At 38.7% G+C, this 14,216-nt stretch overlaps 1 protein-coding gene across 31 annotated transcripts in view; it reads left to right on the top strand.

Moving 5' to 3' along the window:
• Positions 1–13,557, top strand: part of LMNTD1 (lamin tail domain containing 1) — a 314,635-nt gene extending 301,078 nt beyond the window's left edge. For all 31 annotated transcript variants that reach the window (XM_074357488.1, XM_074357490.1, XM_074357489.1 and 28 more), the window contains 2 exons: positions 5,059–5,122; positions 10,285–13,557. In XM_074357488.1, coding sequence (XP_074213589.1) covers positions 5,059–5,097 — 39 coding nt within the window. In that variant the 3' untranslated portion in view covers positions 5,098–5,122; positions 10,285–13,557. The remainder of the gene's footprint in view (positions 1–5,058; positions 5,123–10,284) is intronic.
• Positions 13,558–14,216: the final 659 nt, after the last annotated feature.

The raw sequence follows: 14,216 nt of genomic DNA, 5'->3' as shown, positions 1-14,216 counted from the left end.
TCTTTGTGCCTGAGGTTCTTCATCTGCAAAGAGACTGGGTCTGAAATTTAAAGGGCTCCTTCAGCAGCAGGTTTTATGTACGTGGAATACATAGTTTTATTTTGTATAGAGCACGTGTAGTACTTCATGACTTACACTTGAGATTTTTCAAAAAATGCCTTCATGTTTTTCTCCAATTAATGTAGCCTTCACCGTCTTCCTCATTCTGAGCAACTTGTTTTCCAAAGAAATTTGATTCCAGATTTTTCCTGATGCACCTTTCTGTGGTGATGGCAACTCACTATGATTATTCAGTAATTTTTGTTATTCAACACAAAACATTTCACTTCATCTGTATATCCTGTAATAATAATTTTAAAAGCGAGCTTCTTTAATACTTTCAAGGCCTCTGTTCATCATTACATACCGTTAAATTTTTCTATTCATTAAATTTTCAATATTAACGGATGTACATCAGAATTGTAAGAGCTTTTCTTTGATTTCAGTTGAGAAAGATGGGCCACAAAGAGACAGGTGTTATGAATGATTCATTGATCATTGACTGGATAACAGCAAACCTTGAATCACCAATTCACTTCCTTGAAAGAACATAACATGGTTCACCAAGGGACAGTTACCTGGTTTGTTAATTAGCCATCCTCTTTTTAATTTGCCTGCACTGGACTATTAGATATCATTAGCGCACTCCTCAATAAGTGACAAAGAAAAAAAGAGATAAAACAAAAATTCATCAGTTTCACTCATAGTCTCTTCCATCCTGCTCCTGTCCCCCTCACTAACAAACAGACTAGTTGGCTAAGTTACGGAAGAATCTTAGTTGCATGTGACTCTTCTGCCTGGGACCAGCTGCCTTGTTTTTGACTGTGCCTCTCAAATATGTTATGGAGGCGCCTAGAGACTAACAATTCAGATAATTTTAAAGAAACATCTGCATGTAATATGCCTAACTTATGCCAACACATTTTGTTTTTAAAAATATGTGAAGATACAGAAGGTATAGAGGATAATGTTAAGAACACTGGTGTATTACTCCTTCCAGATGAATGCACGTCAACCTTGTGTAACATGCTTCACGTTACCAAGAAAAGCCGGATAAATCTGAAATCCCCTTTGATCCTCTTTTGAGTTCTGATGTGAAATTGGAATAAGTCATTATGGTCATCATTTTCATATTGATATATTCCAGTGTATTAGTTATAATATAGTTCATCAGAGCTCAGTCATTTCCAAGAGCATCTCATGGCAGAGATGGCTGATTACTGCCTCTAAACCATTATTCCTTTAGACACAAGACCCAAAGGTCCAGGGAAACCTAGACTCGGCCACCAAGAATAAAGCCTGTTCTTCACAGTCTCTGCTGCATCTAAGCAAGACCGTGTATCTGCATTGTGTGTAACGGGATGTGAGCAGAAATGGTGTACAGGACATCTGGGTCACGCACATGGACCATGTGCTCCCCTGTGTCTCCACCGTGATGTTTACAGGGCTGGAGCTGCCATCTCGCAGCCCAGGGATGAAGCCATATGTTGAGGATGGAAACGGCATCCTAAATGCCCTGCACTGGCACCGCTCCAGACCAAGTGAGAGAGAAATAACCTAGTTAGGCCGCTGTTATGTCTGACCAGATGGCCCACACAGGATCGCTACCATTTAGTTTCACTTAACAGACTGCTGGTCAAAAAGCAAACAAAAATCTCAACTAGAAAGGACATTTTAAAGATAATTAGGTAAATTTGAACACAGAATGAATATTAGATGTCGACCAGTCATTGTTCTTTCCTTAGATGTGTTCACTGTGTTGGGGTTATATCGGCTGTTCTTAGATTCATGCAGAGATCTTTACTGAATTCCTACTGGTTTGGTGCGATGTAAGCGTAGATAGATAAAGATAGTGCGAGTATGGTAAAGGGTTAATTCTGAGTCTAGGTGACAGGTATACAGATGTAGTCATATAATTCTGTCATACTTTCCGTATGTTTGGAATTTGCCACAATAAAATTTTGGAAAAATAAACAAGAAAGGCATCTTTAGTAGAATGTGGTGTGCACTTGGAGCTATGAGAGCACAGAGGCAAGGCACTGACTGCAGCCTCAAAGGTTCACTTTGGAGAAGGAGAAAGACCCTTTAACAAAGCATATGGGTTTGCCCTGCATGGCCACTATTATTCCCATGCCTTGTTAGAACGTGCTCTCTTCTCACGGAGATTGGCTGACAAATTGTGGACAACTTGGTCAATCTTCTTCTGTCACTCGAGTTAAATGGAAGAAACTAGTCTGAAGAGAGTATCCTGCAGACACTGCTTTAAGCTAACAGCGTGGGGGTGTGCGCCGTTTAATGCACTGTGTTTTCACAGTGTCTAGCACACCTGCCTGTCATCAGTGATCCATGCTGCACCCGGCAATGGACTTGACAGCTGCAACCAACTCCCATACAAATGTTATTATAGTAATCACAGTGATAATGTTCCTTTGTTTCTGACGGTTGCAAAGCCATACTTTTAAAAGTCAATCTGCTGGAAAACAAATGAAACGAGAACATAGATAACATTATGCAGGAATGAAACAGTTAAAATCTTGTCAGTGTAAGCTCTATGTTAAGGTCACATTTATGGAATTTTACTTTCGTTAGACTGTGGGTCTGACTCATTACAGTTCAATAGATCCAGCTTATCTGTCCTGAGATCAAAGTATTTTTTCCCAATAAGAGTATACTTCCAATCCACAATGGTAACAAAGGGAAAAAAACACAAGTTTGAAGTAAATTTTCTTTCTGCATCCTTCATGTGAGTATTTGTTCTGTTTACTCGTGTCTAGACCTGCATTGCATTGTTTACGTTTAGCAGATTAAGAATTTGCAATGTTGAACATCACTTCTGTATGACTGGCCAGATTTTTAGTTAATATTATATATATATCATATATAATATAATAAATATAATAATATATATAAATAATACTGCTATGTATAGTTATGTGTATACTGATATATATATTAAACAGTATAACTACAAATTGTATGAATTGATATATAGAAATTTTTAAACAAAAACTCTGACTATCCTGTGATATACAGAAGCCAATTACTTGGACCTCTTAGAATCAGACTGAGTAAAAAATAATTACTTGAAGGAACACTACAAAACGCCAAGCGTTTCTGTTCATTTTTTGTTATCAAATAGTAGCATCGAAAAAAGCAGGAGCTCTTTTATAAAGAGAAATTATATTACATCATATTCAAAAGTAATGCTTTTTCTCTTCTGTCGCTTTGCTTTCAGAAAATTCAGATTGCAATATCATAATTCTGTAGGACTTTCTCTTTTTTTTAAGAAAATAGACAAGTGAGAACCATTTATGTGTCTCTTCTTACAGCTGAAATAAAGGTTTTTTAATGACCATATAAAGAATTCTAAAATATTAGTTCTAATGACAGGGTGATTGGGTAACTTCATGACTAGATCTTTTATTTCAAAACATTTCAACATTACAAAATAGAAGTATTTTAAATTAATTGCCCTTGAGTTATGAAAGATTGTAATCTCGTTTATGGAAATACGTCATTAATGATCCATTTCTTCACACAAGTAAAAAAAATTACTATTTTAGGAAGTCACAGTATTCAGATTAAAGTTACTAGGTGCTAAACATTCCAGGCTCAAATAACCCAAGAAACTACCATCGCGTACTGGAGTTGAAACAAACACCGCTACCGCTGACAATCCTAGCGTTGAATCTCAAGAAATTACAGGCGGAAATTTTCTATAAGTGTTTTCTAGGTCTAAACTATAGTACTTAGCTGAAGAACAAGCTTTCAGAGTGCAGTTTAAAACCTTCATCCCCAGGCTAGTCAGTCTGGAAGGACACACATAAAATATTTACAAGATGTGTTTCATGCCAACACGTTGCTCCAGAAGATGAGAAGTGATGACTAGATTGTTCTTCGAGCTAAACCACCGCCTGTGGTAAGGAAGGTATTTTAGAAGCTTGTTTATATTCCAGGTCCATAACTCACTATTCAGAAAGTGCACACTCTCATCAGAACAGCATCCCGATTCACTGGATTTAGAAACCTGCTAGCAGCCAAGAGAATCATTGTGTCTCAGCAGAAACACCCTATGTTTTTGTTAATCTTCCTTGCAGATCACAATTTCACATCCAGCTTCTGGATGTTGGGGGTTGTTTTTGTTTTTGTTTTTGTTTTCGTTTTTGCAGTCAAATACTAACAATTTAACCTGATAGTCCTCCTGAGCTCACAGAGGAGAGTGAGGTATGAAGGAGGAGCTTTCCTGCAGTGGTTTTTTCCAGAGAAGCTCACTGTTGCCTGGACCTAGAATATTGTTTTTCTTTCCTCTCTTATTTTACAGGAATAAAAAAAATCTTGTCTCTGGGCTAAAAGTAATTTGTGATCGGGATCGTCTGTTCCAGCACTATTTCCATTTGATACGCTGGTTTTTTTTTTAATTAAACAAATTGCATTTAAACCAAGTGACTTTCAGTCCATGCCTAAGTGCATGGAAGTGAGGGAGGAGGCCAACAGTCACCTCTTTCATCACCAGGGTGGAGTCGGCCAAACTGGCGGGCCAGGCAGCATCAGCTTCTGTCCACACAACCTCCTCATACATCCCTCTTGGTGCAGACTTATTCCTGTACCTCCCTCCTCTAGCTACCTCATCGTTACGGCTGCCACAACTGTAGAAAGCACTTGAGGAATTTTACAGGCTGGTAAAATTATTCTGCAACCTCACTTTTAAAAAATATATCTTCCAGACATTTCTCCTCTCCAAGTTTTGATTAATTGTATCTTGAAGTGCATGCTTCCTTTTAAAATGAGTCATTGAAAACTTGGCCTTAATAATCAAATAATACTTTCCAAGTAGTATTAAAACACCTTGGTTCAAGTTACCGTTAAATACTGTTCTTAAACCTTAGATTTCTTTCAAATGAAAGATAATCCTTTTGTTGTTAGTTTGTTCCAAGGTTTGTTTCAATGTGAGAAATTAATGCTTGGAATATTGGTGAATCCTGCCCAATCCCCTTAACCCCTGCTTTTTTGGGTTTGCAGAGACCAAGAAAAAACAAGACGTCTGAGTTACAAAAGTAATAGGCAGTCAATTCAACTTTTAAAGGTAAGTAGCAGTATTGCAAATTTGCCTTCTTTGCAGAAAAATAATGACTAAAATAATTTGTAGCTACGTCTTTAAGAGCCATCAGAACACGGATTATTCTCATGTATTCTGTAGTGATTAATATTCTGTTAAATATTTATGTTGCTTTTGGAGTCATCTGTTTCTGTCTTCCTTGTTGTATGATAAACTTTCTAAGAATGGGAAACAAGGAAATAGCACATCTTTACTTTTTGCCTAATATCCTCGTCCTGTCCTTGGTGGTTAAGAGTGACTGAAACCCAGAGTCACTTCAAATACTAAAAACTCTATTCTGCAACCATGCTAATACCTTTCAATTCCTATAAGCAACAGATTATTAACAGCTTAGCAGAAATCATTCTGGTTAAAGAGACTGCAGAAGCTTGGTAGTTGTGTATCTTCTGAGCAGTGATGAAGGGGAAAATTAGGAACTCTGGCCTCTGCTAATCTTCCGGCATTGCCTCATCTTTTTCATGATGATATCAACATCTAAGTAATAGAGGAAGAAGATCTCAACGGCTTTCTGTCTTACAAGTGGTTGTGTTTAAACTCTTCCCCAAAGACCTGGTGACTAGGCAATTTTTGGTCAGGGAATCCTTTTGTTCAGAATCCTTTTCTAGTTGACATTCTTCACTGCCCTAGTCCAATACCTGATCTATTTATATTTCTTCTTTCTCTTTTTTTAAAACATCTTTTATTGATTTATAATCATTTTACAATGTTGTGTCAAATTCCAGTGTAGAGCACAATTTTTCAGTTACACATGAACATATACATATATTCATTGTCACATTTTTTTCCTCTGTGAGCTACCATAAGATCTTGTATGTATTTCCCTGTGCTATACAGTAAATCTTGTTTATCTATTCTACATTTTGAAATCCCAGTCCATCCCTTCCCACCCCCCAACCCCTTGGGAACCACAAGTTTGTAATCTATGTCTATGAGTCTGTTTCTGTTTTGTATTTGTTTTTTTTGTTTGTTTGTTTGTTTGTTTTTAGATTCCACATGTGAGCGATCTCATATGGTATTTTTCTTTCTCTTTCTGGCTTATTTCACTTAGAATGACATTCTCCAGGAACATCCATGTTGCTGCAAATGGCATTATGTTGTCGATTTTTATGGCTGAGTAGTATTCCATTGTATAAACATACATCTTCTTTATCCAGTCACCTGTTGATGGACATTTAGGCTGTTTCCATGTCTTGCTCTTTTTTCTGACTAGGCTTTAGATTCATTCCTTGATTTAAGAATAAAACTACAGCCACCTGATTCGTAACTTGTTAGTATTCTGGACTCTGCTGGCGGCAATCACTTAACTTTACTCCTCTACACAGCGTGCTGGCCTTTTGTGGTTCCCCCAGCTCCCACATCTGTGTACCAACCTTTCAAGTTTTCTCTGATTGCTCAGCTGTCCAATTTCTCTTGGCTTTTCTCTCCTAGATTATCCCTAGTCATCATCTTCTGTTTTTCTGGAGGTGACCTGCACTTTTACAAGTCCACTCTCTCCCTTTCTACAGCATCATTATCCTCCAGCTTCCAACTGCTTAAAAATGTGATGGCTATGCCTTCCTTCCTGTTGTTCTGAGAAGCCTTCTTCTCAGACACTTCTTATAGGACACTGGGACTGTAAATGGACTTATTCCAACCACTTCATTTTAGGGTGAAAGAAACAGAAATCTGTAAGGACAAGTTACCAAAATTCACCTAGTAATCAACCACAGGGCCAAGATTAAACTAAAGGTTTATTTTATTGCAAACAGCTGGAGAATCCAGCCTTGGCCCCCACTGATATAATCTCTGTTCCCAGAAGTATCTACACCAGGATCCATTTCTTCCAGTTGGCACAGCCCTGAGCAGGGTGTCCTTGGAATGCCAAGGATGGGATCTGGAATCTGTCACAGGCATTAGCAACCAGCATGTCTACAGTTCAAGTACCCTTCACTTCCTGTAGCCAGAAGGGACTTCTACTCAGGACTGAACATGCAGACAAGTTGGAAAGGGGGACATTTTATTACATACAAAAATGAGGATTTTTTGTTACTGTTGGTTTTGGTTGGGAAAAAAATGTTCTGGATCCTCTCATAGGATATTGAATAACATAATTTTGGCAAAAGTTTTTAGTCTTTGTTGGTCTTCCTCAGTCATTATTTTGCTTGACTACCATGGTCACGAATTTGTTCACTGAGCCTCTCTGTGGGAGATTCTTTGGTAGTTCTGATTGTGTGTGGTTGGTTTTTGTTTTGTTTTGTTTTGTTTTGTTTTGTTTTTAACCCACACTGTTTTGAAAAGTTCTAGGCTTCTTGAGATGCCTTCCGTCTTCTCAGAGCCTCTACCCCCCATCAGGTGGACATCTTTAGAATGGTCCATCAGTGTACTCTCAGAATATTTCTGAAGCCTTTCCTTCAGTATTGCAGTCAGCTTCTGAGCCTGGAGAGTCGGTTCATGGAGAGCTGTTCAGAGACAAAGCCATCGTGCAGTGCTCACTGGTACTCATGACCACTCCTTGGTGACTCGTATTGTTATGCACTCATACAGCATTTCATGATTTTCACATTATCTTGTTTGAGCCTATGAGGTAGGCAGTGCTGGTATCATTTCTGTTTTATGGTTGAAGAAACTTCAGGTCAGTGAGATTCAGTGACTCACCCAAAGTCACTTAGATAGTACGTGGCAGAGTTAAGACTAGAATCTTAGCCTAATGCCAGTGCTTTGCCACACCTCTCTGCCAATCAAGCATTAAGATTATCTTTGCCTTACTGACCCCCTCAACTTGTTGGAATGGCAAAAACAGCACACATTTAGAAGTAGGACTAGAAAAAGACATTTTCATTCATGAAAAAAAAAGGAGTTGGGTACCATGAGAATCTTAAGACCTCTCCATACACCCAAAAAGATTCAAGTCCTATCTTCAAAATTGCTAACTGAAGAGTGTCAATTATTGGTACAAACACAACACATCAAAGTTTAATCTCAAGAGTCTTTGACTCCTAATTGCATTTTTACGTTAATCACGTTTCTAAGCTACCAGTGAATAAATCCATGCAGTTGCACTTGGAGTCACAGCTCTCAAATGCCCTCTTTGGTCAGAACTTTGCGAGGAATGTGTGAGACCTTCTGCTGTCTGACTAATGGGCAGTGCAGATGGGTGATGCCACAGAAGGCTGCAGAAGCAACTTCCCACAGGTTAAAGTAGAGAACTCTGGAAAAGCCAAGCAATTTCGCTTCGTGTCTGCCACCTGCCATAGGAACTCCCAGACTTGCTAGGACACACTGAGGAATCTAGGGCAGAGAAGAAAGAGGGGAAAAGGAGCAGGGGCAGAAGTGGGACTTGCATATCACCAGCAGTGTCCTCAAGGATGTGAAATTGCTTAAGACCAGGGAAGGCAGCGCCAAAATGGCAGACATGGGATGTTGAGTTCACAACTGGCAAAAGCTCCTGTACTTACAAGGCACGCCTGTGTATTGCACTGGGCACTCCTAGTGAAGTCCTGGTGATGGAGTCCTTCCATGAGCCGAGCTGCGTTCACACATCACCCACTGTTCTGAGTGGTCCAGACTGGACAACTCAAACATGGAGTGTATTTCTCGGACCCTGGCAGGAACTTTCCATTAGCAATTTCTCCTCTTGGAGCCAGTTATTATGAGTGAAGAGTCAATATTTAACAGCACAGAAAAGGAGGACTAATTTTTTTAATTGTTTAGTTTGTTTTTAATTGAAATATAGTTGCTGTACAATGTTATATAAGTTACAGGTGTACAGTAATAGTGATTCACAATTTTTAAAGGTTCTACTCCATTTATAGTGATTATAAAATATTGGCTGTATTTCCTGTGTTGTACAATATATCTTTGTAGCGTATTTTATATGTAATAGTTTGTACCTCAATCCTCTACCCCTACATGGCCCCTCCCAACCCTTCTAGTGGTAACCACTAGCTTGTTTTCTACATCTGTGAGGCAGCTTCTTTTTTGTTTTATTCACTAGTTTGTTTTATTTTTTAGATACCATTTTGCAAGTGATATCATACAGTGTTTGTCCTTCTCTGTCTTATTTCACTTAGCATAATGCCAGGAGGACTAATATTTAATCCTCTTTAATATGAAACCTTGCTAAAGGAGTTTTGAAAGTCTAATGATTAAATTTTCTGATGTCAGTGTTTTCTATCTATATTTTGTTGTATATTCCTTCCATCCATGTACTAATCTTTTTCTCCTCTCAGCCCTGAAAGTGGTCTGTTTCCAAAGTTCTTTACTCGGTTGAAATTTCATGAATGTTTGTTTCCCATAACCTTCTTCCTTTGAAGTCGTTCAGCCACCCTGGAATCCTCTGTCTTCCCAACCTCACCTAAGTGTGTCACAGTTAGGTTGTACAGGAGGAGTAAAAAGACCTGCGATCTCTACTCTCCACCGTGGTGGGTCAGCGGTATTCCATAGCTTAAAGGAAACCAAATGTCTGTGCAGATGTCTCCAGCTCCATTTCCACAGAGGAGGACATAAACGTCTCAGGCTGAGAAGTCTCCTGCTAGGACTCCCAGAAAAAAACTCAAGCAGTTGCACACGGAGAAACAAAACTTTCTCTTCTTTGTTATATTTTTATGTGTGTTAGTTGGTATATATTAAATCTGCAGCACATCTGAGATGTTTAATGGAAAAGATAATTAGGTTCTACTCAAGTACCACCAAGAAGGATCTGAAGGGTGTGAACATTTAGAAATGACTCATTAAGCTGATTGTCTCAGAATCATTTTGATCTTCATATTTAAGGCCAGAAATAAACAGCATCCGTGACCAGCTAGGGAAATAGCTAAGTTGCTTAGGAGTCAAAGAACCTTGCATATCATAAATCAGCATTAGAACAGGAACCTCAATGAGCACACACATCACAAAGCTGAGTTAGAAGGAGGAAAAAAAATGAGTAATCCTTTCACCCTGGCAAAAGGTGAGGCATCGGAGAATAATTTCCTCCCTCCTGTTATTGTCCTCCATCCATGAGTATGTTCTGGAGCTGCTGTTTCCTGGCCTTAAGTCTAGTGTGAAGGAAGGACTCTGATCATCTCTGCTTTATTTTGCTATGACAGTTTCAGCTTACCTACAGTCTGTGTTACATTTCACCGTGCATTGCCGTTTTATCTTTTGCTCAGGACGATAACATCCGAGTCTAGAGAACCACACAAGGATGCCTGACATGACACAGCCTGCCTTCCACACAGGACGGGAAGCCAGCAGCAAAGGAGAACGTGGTTTCTCTTAGGAAAGATCATTCCTCGGGACTTTACTGTAACTATCTCTTAAAGAAGGAGACGGAGTTTGTGGACAAGTTAAAACATTTGTTTTTCTAGGCTGCTAAGAAGAAAAACATTGTTCAAGAGCAAAACCATCCCAGTTTTCATTAAGTTTCTTAAGCACTGACTTCAGGCTTTTATACCCTGCCCAGCTGTTAGGTCTGTCTACAACTTCTGCCGTTTCTGCAGATGCGTTTTCCAAAAAGCACATGTTTCAGGAATTCTGAATCACGTGGTGTGTCTGGTCTCTACACTTAGAATCTGTCTCCTTAAAGCAGGCATTAATTTGCCTTCCTAATAACTGGAAATAATAGATGAAGTTTCTACAGAGTGGCTAGTTGGGGGGTTTTAAACCTGCCTACACTTAGCTCAGATTCAGCCAAAATCATCTCCTCTTCCACCATGTGATACTCGGTACAAAATCTCATGGACAGGGAATGCCAAGAATGTTTTAATTAAATAATCTGATGAAGCTACCTTTCTAAAAAAACTCACTTATTATTCTTTAGCAATCTTACTCTGTACCTATGAAGAGTGTAGAAGTTGAAAACCTAATGACTATGTTCATGTTTAATGCTGACCCACTTTGCAGTCAGAAGGTATGGTTGTTTCGGTCTCTGAGAACAAATCCTGTCTATGCCTTGTAGCCCAGCTTAATTTCACTTAATTTCTGTTTATTTATATGACATATTCAGGGAGATGGGGCATATACAGTCTTGGAATGTGAGGAGGAGCAAGAAAAGTGAGGATTTTCCCCCATTATAATCTCTGTTTGAAAAATAAAGGAACGTAAAATAACCCAAAAATCCATTAGTGGTCAACATTGAGGTTTGTTTTATTATATCCAAATATCAAGGGCCAAAAATACTTTATTTTTAAAAAGTCATGTACCGAGGGACTCAAACATATACTTATATACCAACATTTACAGCAACATTATTCATAATAGCCAAAAGGTGAAAACATCCCAGGTGTCCATCAAGAGATGAATGGATTTATAAAATCTCATATATATGCATAACAATATTATTCGTCCATTAAAGAAATAAAATTCTAATATATGGTTTAAGACGGATAAATCTTGAAAATATTATGCTAAATGAAATAAGCCAGACTCAAAAGGACAAATATTCTGATCCCATTTGTCTGAGGCACATAGACTAGGCAATTTCACAGAAATGGACAGCACAGTACAGTTTACCAGGGGCGAGGGGAACGGGAGAAGGAGGAGTTGCTGTTCAGCAGGTACAGAGTCTCTGCTCAGGATGATGAAAAAGCTCCAGAAATAGTGATGACGGTTGCACAATATTGTGAATCTACTTAATGCCACTTAAAAACAGTTAAAATGTGGGGGAGGGTATAGCTCTGTGGTAGAGTGCGTGCTTAGCACGCATGAGGTCCAGGGTTCAATCTCTAGTACCTCCATTAAAAATAAATATATAAATCAATAAATAAGCCCCCCCAGAAAAAAATGTTTAAAAAATGGGGCTTGGGTATAGCTCAGTGGTAGAGCACATGCTTAGCATGCACAAGGTCGTGGGTTAGATGGCCAGTACCTCCATTAAACATAAATAAATAAATAAATAAATAAATAAATAAATAAACAAACAAACAAACAAACAAACAAACAAATAAACAAACCTAATTACCGCCTTCCCCCCAAAAAACAAAACCAAAAAAAATTTTTTTAATAGTTAAAATAATAAACAAACAAAACTCTAATAATTCTGATCAGTATTTCCAAGATGGAAAAAAAAAAAGGCATACGCCAGTCTAAAGCATCTGAGAAGACTGACATTGCTTGACAAAATAATTTGTCATGTACTTTTTGGTTTGATACAAAGAAGATTCACATGAACTCCTGCATAATGATGCAGCATAAATATTTTCTAGTCACCAGGCCACACCAATCACATTATTTCCTCGAGCCTCTGGACACTCAGGAGTAGACGTGTACATTTTCAGATAACTGTCAGTGACACCTCCTGCCACTTTGAACCATTAAGTGTGATCTTCGAATTACACGCTGGCTCGATCGTGTAGGCTCTTCTGTCTGTTCCATGTTACTATAGAAACTGTGTCGTCATGGTGCCGTCTGAGAGGGTACAATAAAAGTTAACTTATTCCATGGCTCATAATTTCTTCCAGCTGCTGCCATTTGTGATGCTCATGTTCACATTGGGAGTATAAACATACAACCAAAAGGGTTCTGGGAACCAAAGCCAACAAGCTATCTCACCCGTGCAGGCTTGCCTCCCGACCTCCTTCCCTCAAAGATTTGTGATGGAAGCACATGAAAGAAACAGCATATGAGGCTCAGGTGTTTCCAATTATTTCCCACGTACGAGCAGAGGCCCCCTAATCCAAAACATATTGCAGCTCAAATCATCTTTATTATATTTGAAGATTGTGCAGCTTCAGGAGAATTTCGTCTGCCTACCTCTGATTCATTGACACTTCATCAATGACTAGATCTCCTCTGAGCTCTTCTGTAAGAGCATGTCCTCTCTGGGTGGTCGAAAGTGTGGTACATTCAAGTATTGCTTATTATTGTGACGCGCACTCTTAGGAAGTGTATAACCTTTTGCCCTTGCAAGAAAAAGAGAAATAAATGCTCAGCATAGGAGATTCCTTGTCAGTGACATCACCATGGAGAGTTCCAGCACAATGCCTCGACTGTCTTCCTGCTCGGGGACTCTCTCTGAACGGTTATGGAAGGGGAAGACAGACCCACCTCTGCCGGTATAAATCATTAACTGCCTAAGTGTTAATACTCGGGCAAGACTATTCAGGGATTACAAAGAAAGAATGTGGGTTTGGAGCATTTTGTTTTCCTAAATTTCTTGAATGAACGTTAGAAGATTGATCGTTGGGGCTCCAGTAGCCTTGGATAGCAGTGAGTTTTGGTCTTGCGGTCCCAGAAATCTGCCCCTTCATTATTGCCTCCGCAAGTCGGAGGGAGTGCTCTGTCTGTAATCCCCTTACAGGAATTAATGAGGGTTATTTTATAAAGCATCTGAATAATGGGCATTGTTAAATAATATTCATTGTTTAGGGAAACAAATTCATTTACAGGTGGATGAACTACATGAATTACAATGAAAATAAACCCAAAGCTTTACCTACCGGTGACGACTCCCCAAAACAGATGAATATTTTCAGCCCTACCCCAACGCTTTTTCTCTTCCTCTCTCACACACATACACATACACACTTTATGATTTTGGCATGAAATAGTGAAAGAAATTGTGAAAGGATAAACACTGTTCTGATGATGAAGTGTTTTTGGTTAATTGCCAGTGAGCTTTGTAGAGGAATCCAAATTTTCAGCTCAGCATCAGGGCTAGAGTTCTTTTAGGGGATAAACTTCTACTCTTGGCACCTAATCTCAAGTCCAAGTAGAGGAGGCGTTAGAATCCAGCCATCAGAGTAAGTTTTAAAATGTGTGGTAACAATACAGCTTTGTGCTTAGATTTATATAAATGGTTACTAACCAATTATCTATGTTTACAAAAATACGGACTGGAAATCTATCTCTATAGGCATATTCATAACATAGTCATATTCTTCGGAATACATTACAAAACAAACCAGATGCAAGCAGAAATTTTGTTTTTAGAGGAGTTTTATTTTCCTAATATTTTACTGTTCTTAGACTAAAGACAGTTTCAGTATGTTGAATGCCATGAAATTACCAGCCTGTTGTTTATATTTTTACCCTAGTATGAGAAATGTAAAGCTTTTGGAATTGCTTGAAAGCAGAATTGTCTGTTCTAAATAGGTTGTGTTTG

This window comes from Camelus bactrianus, chromosome 34 (genome assembly GCF_048773025.1).
Source record: "Camelus bactrianus isolate YW-2024 breed Bactrian camel chromosome 34, ASM4877302v1, whole genome shotgun sequence".
NCBI lineage: Eukaryota > Metazoa > Chordata > Mammalia > Artiodactyla > Camelidae > Camelus > Camelus bactrianus.
This window is presented reverse-complemented; position numbering and strand designations above follow the sequence as displayed.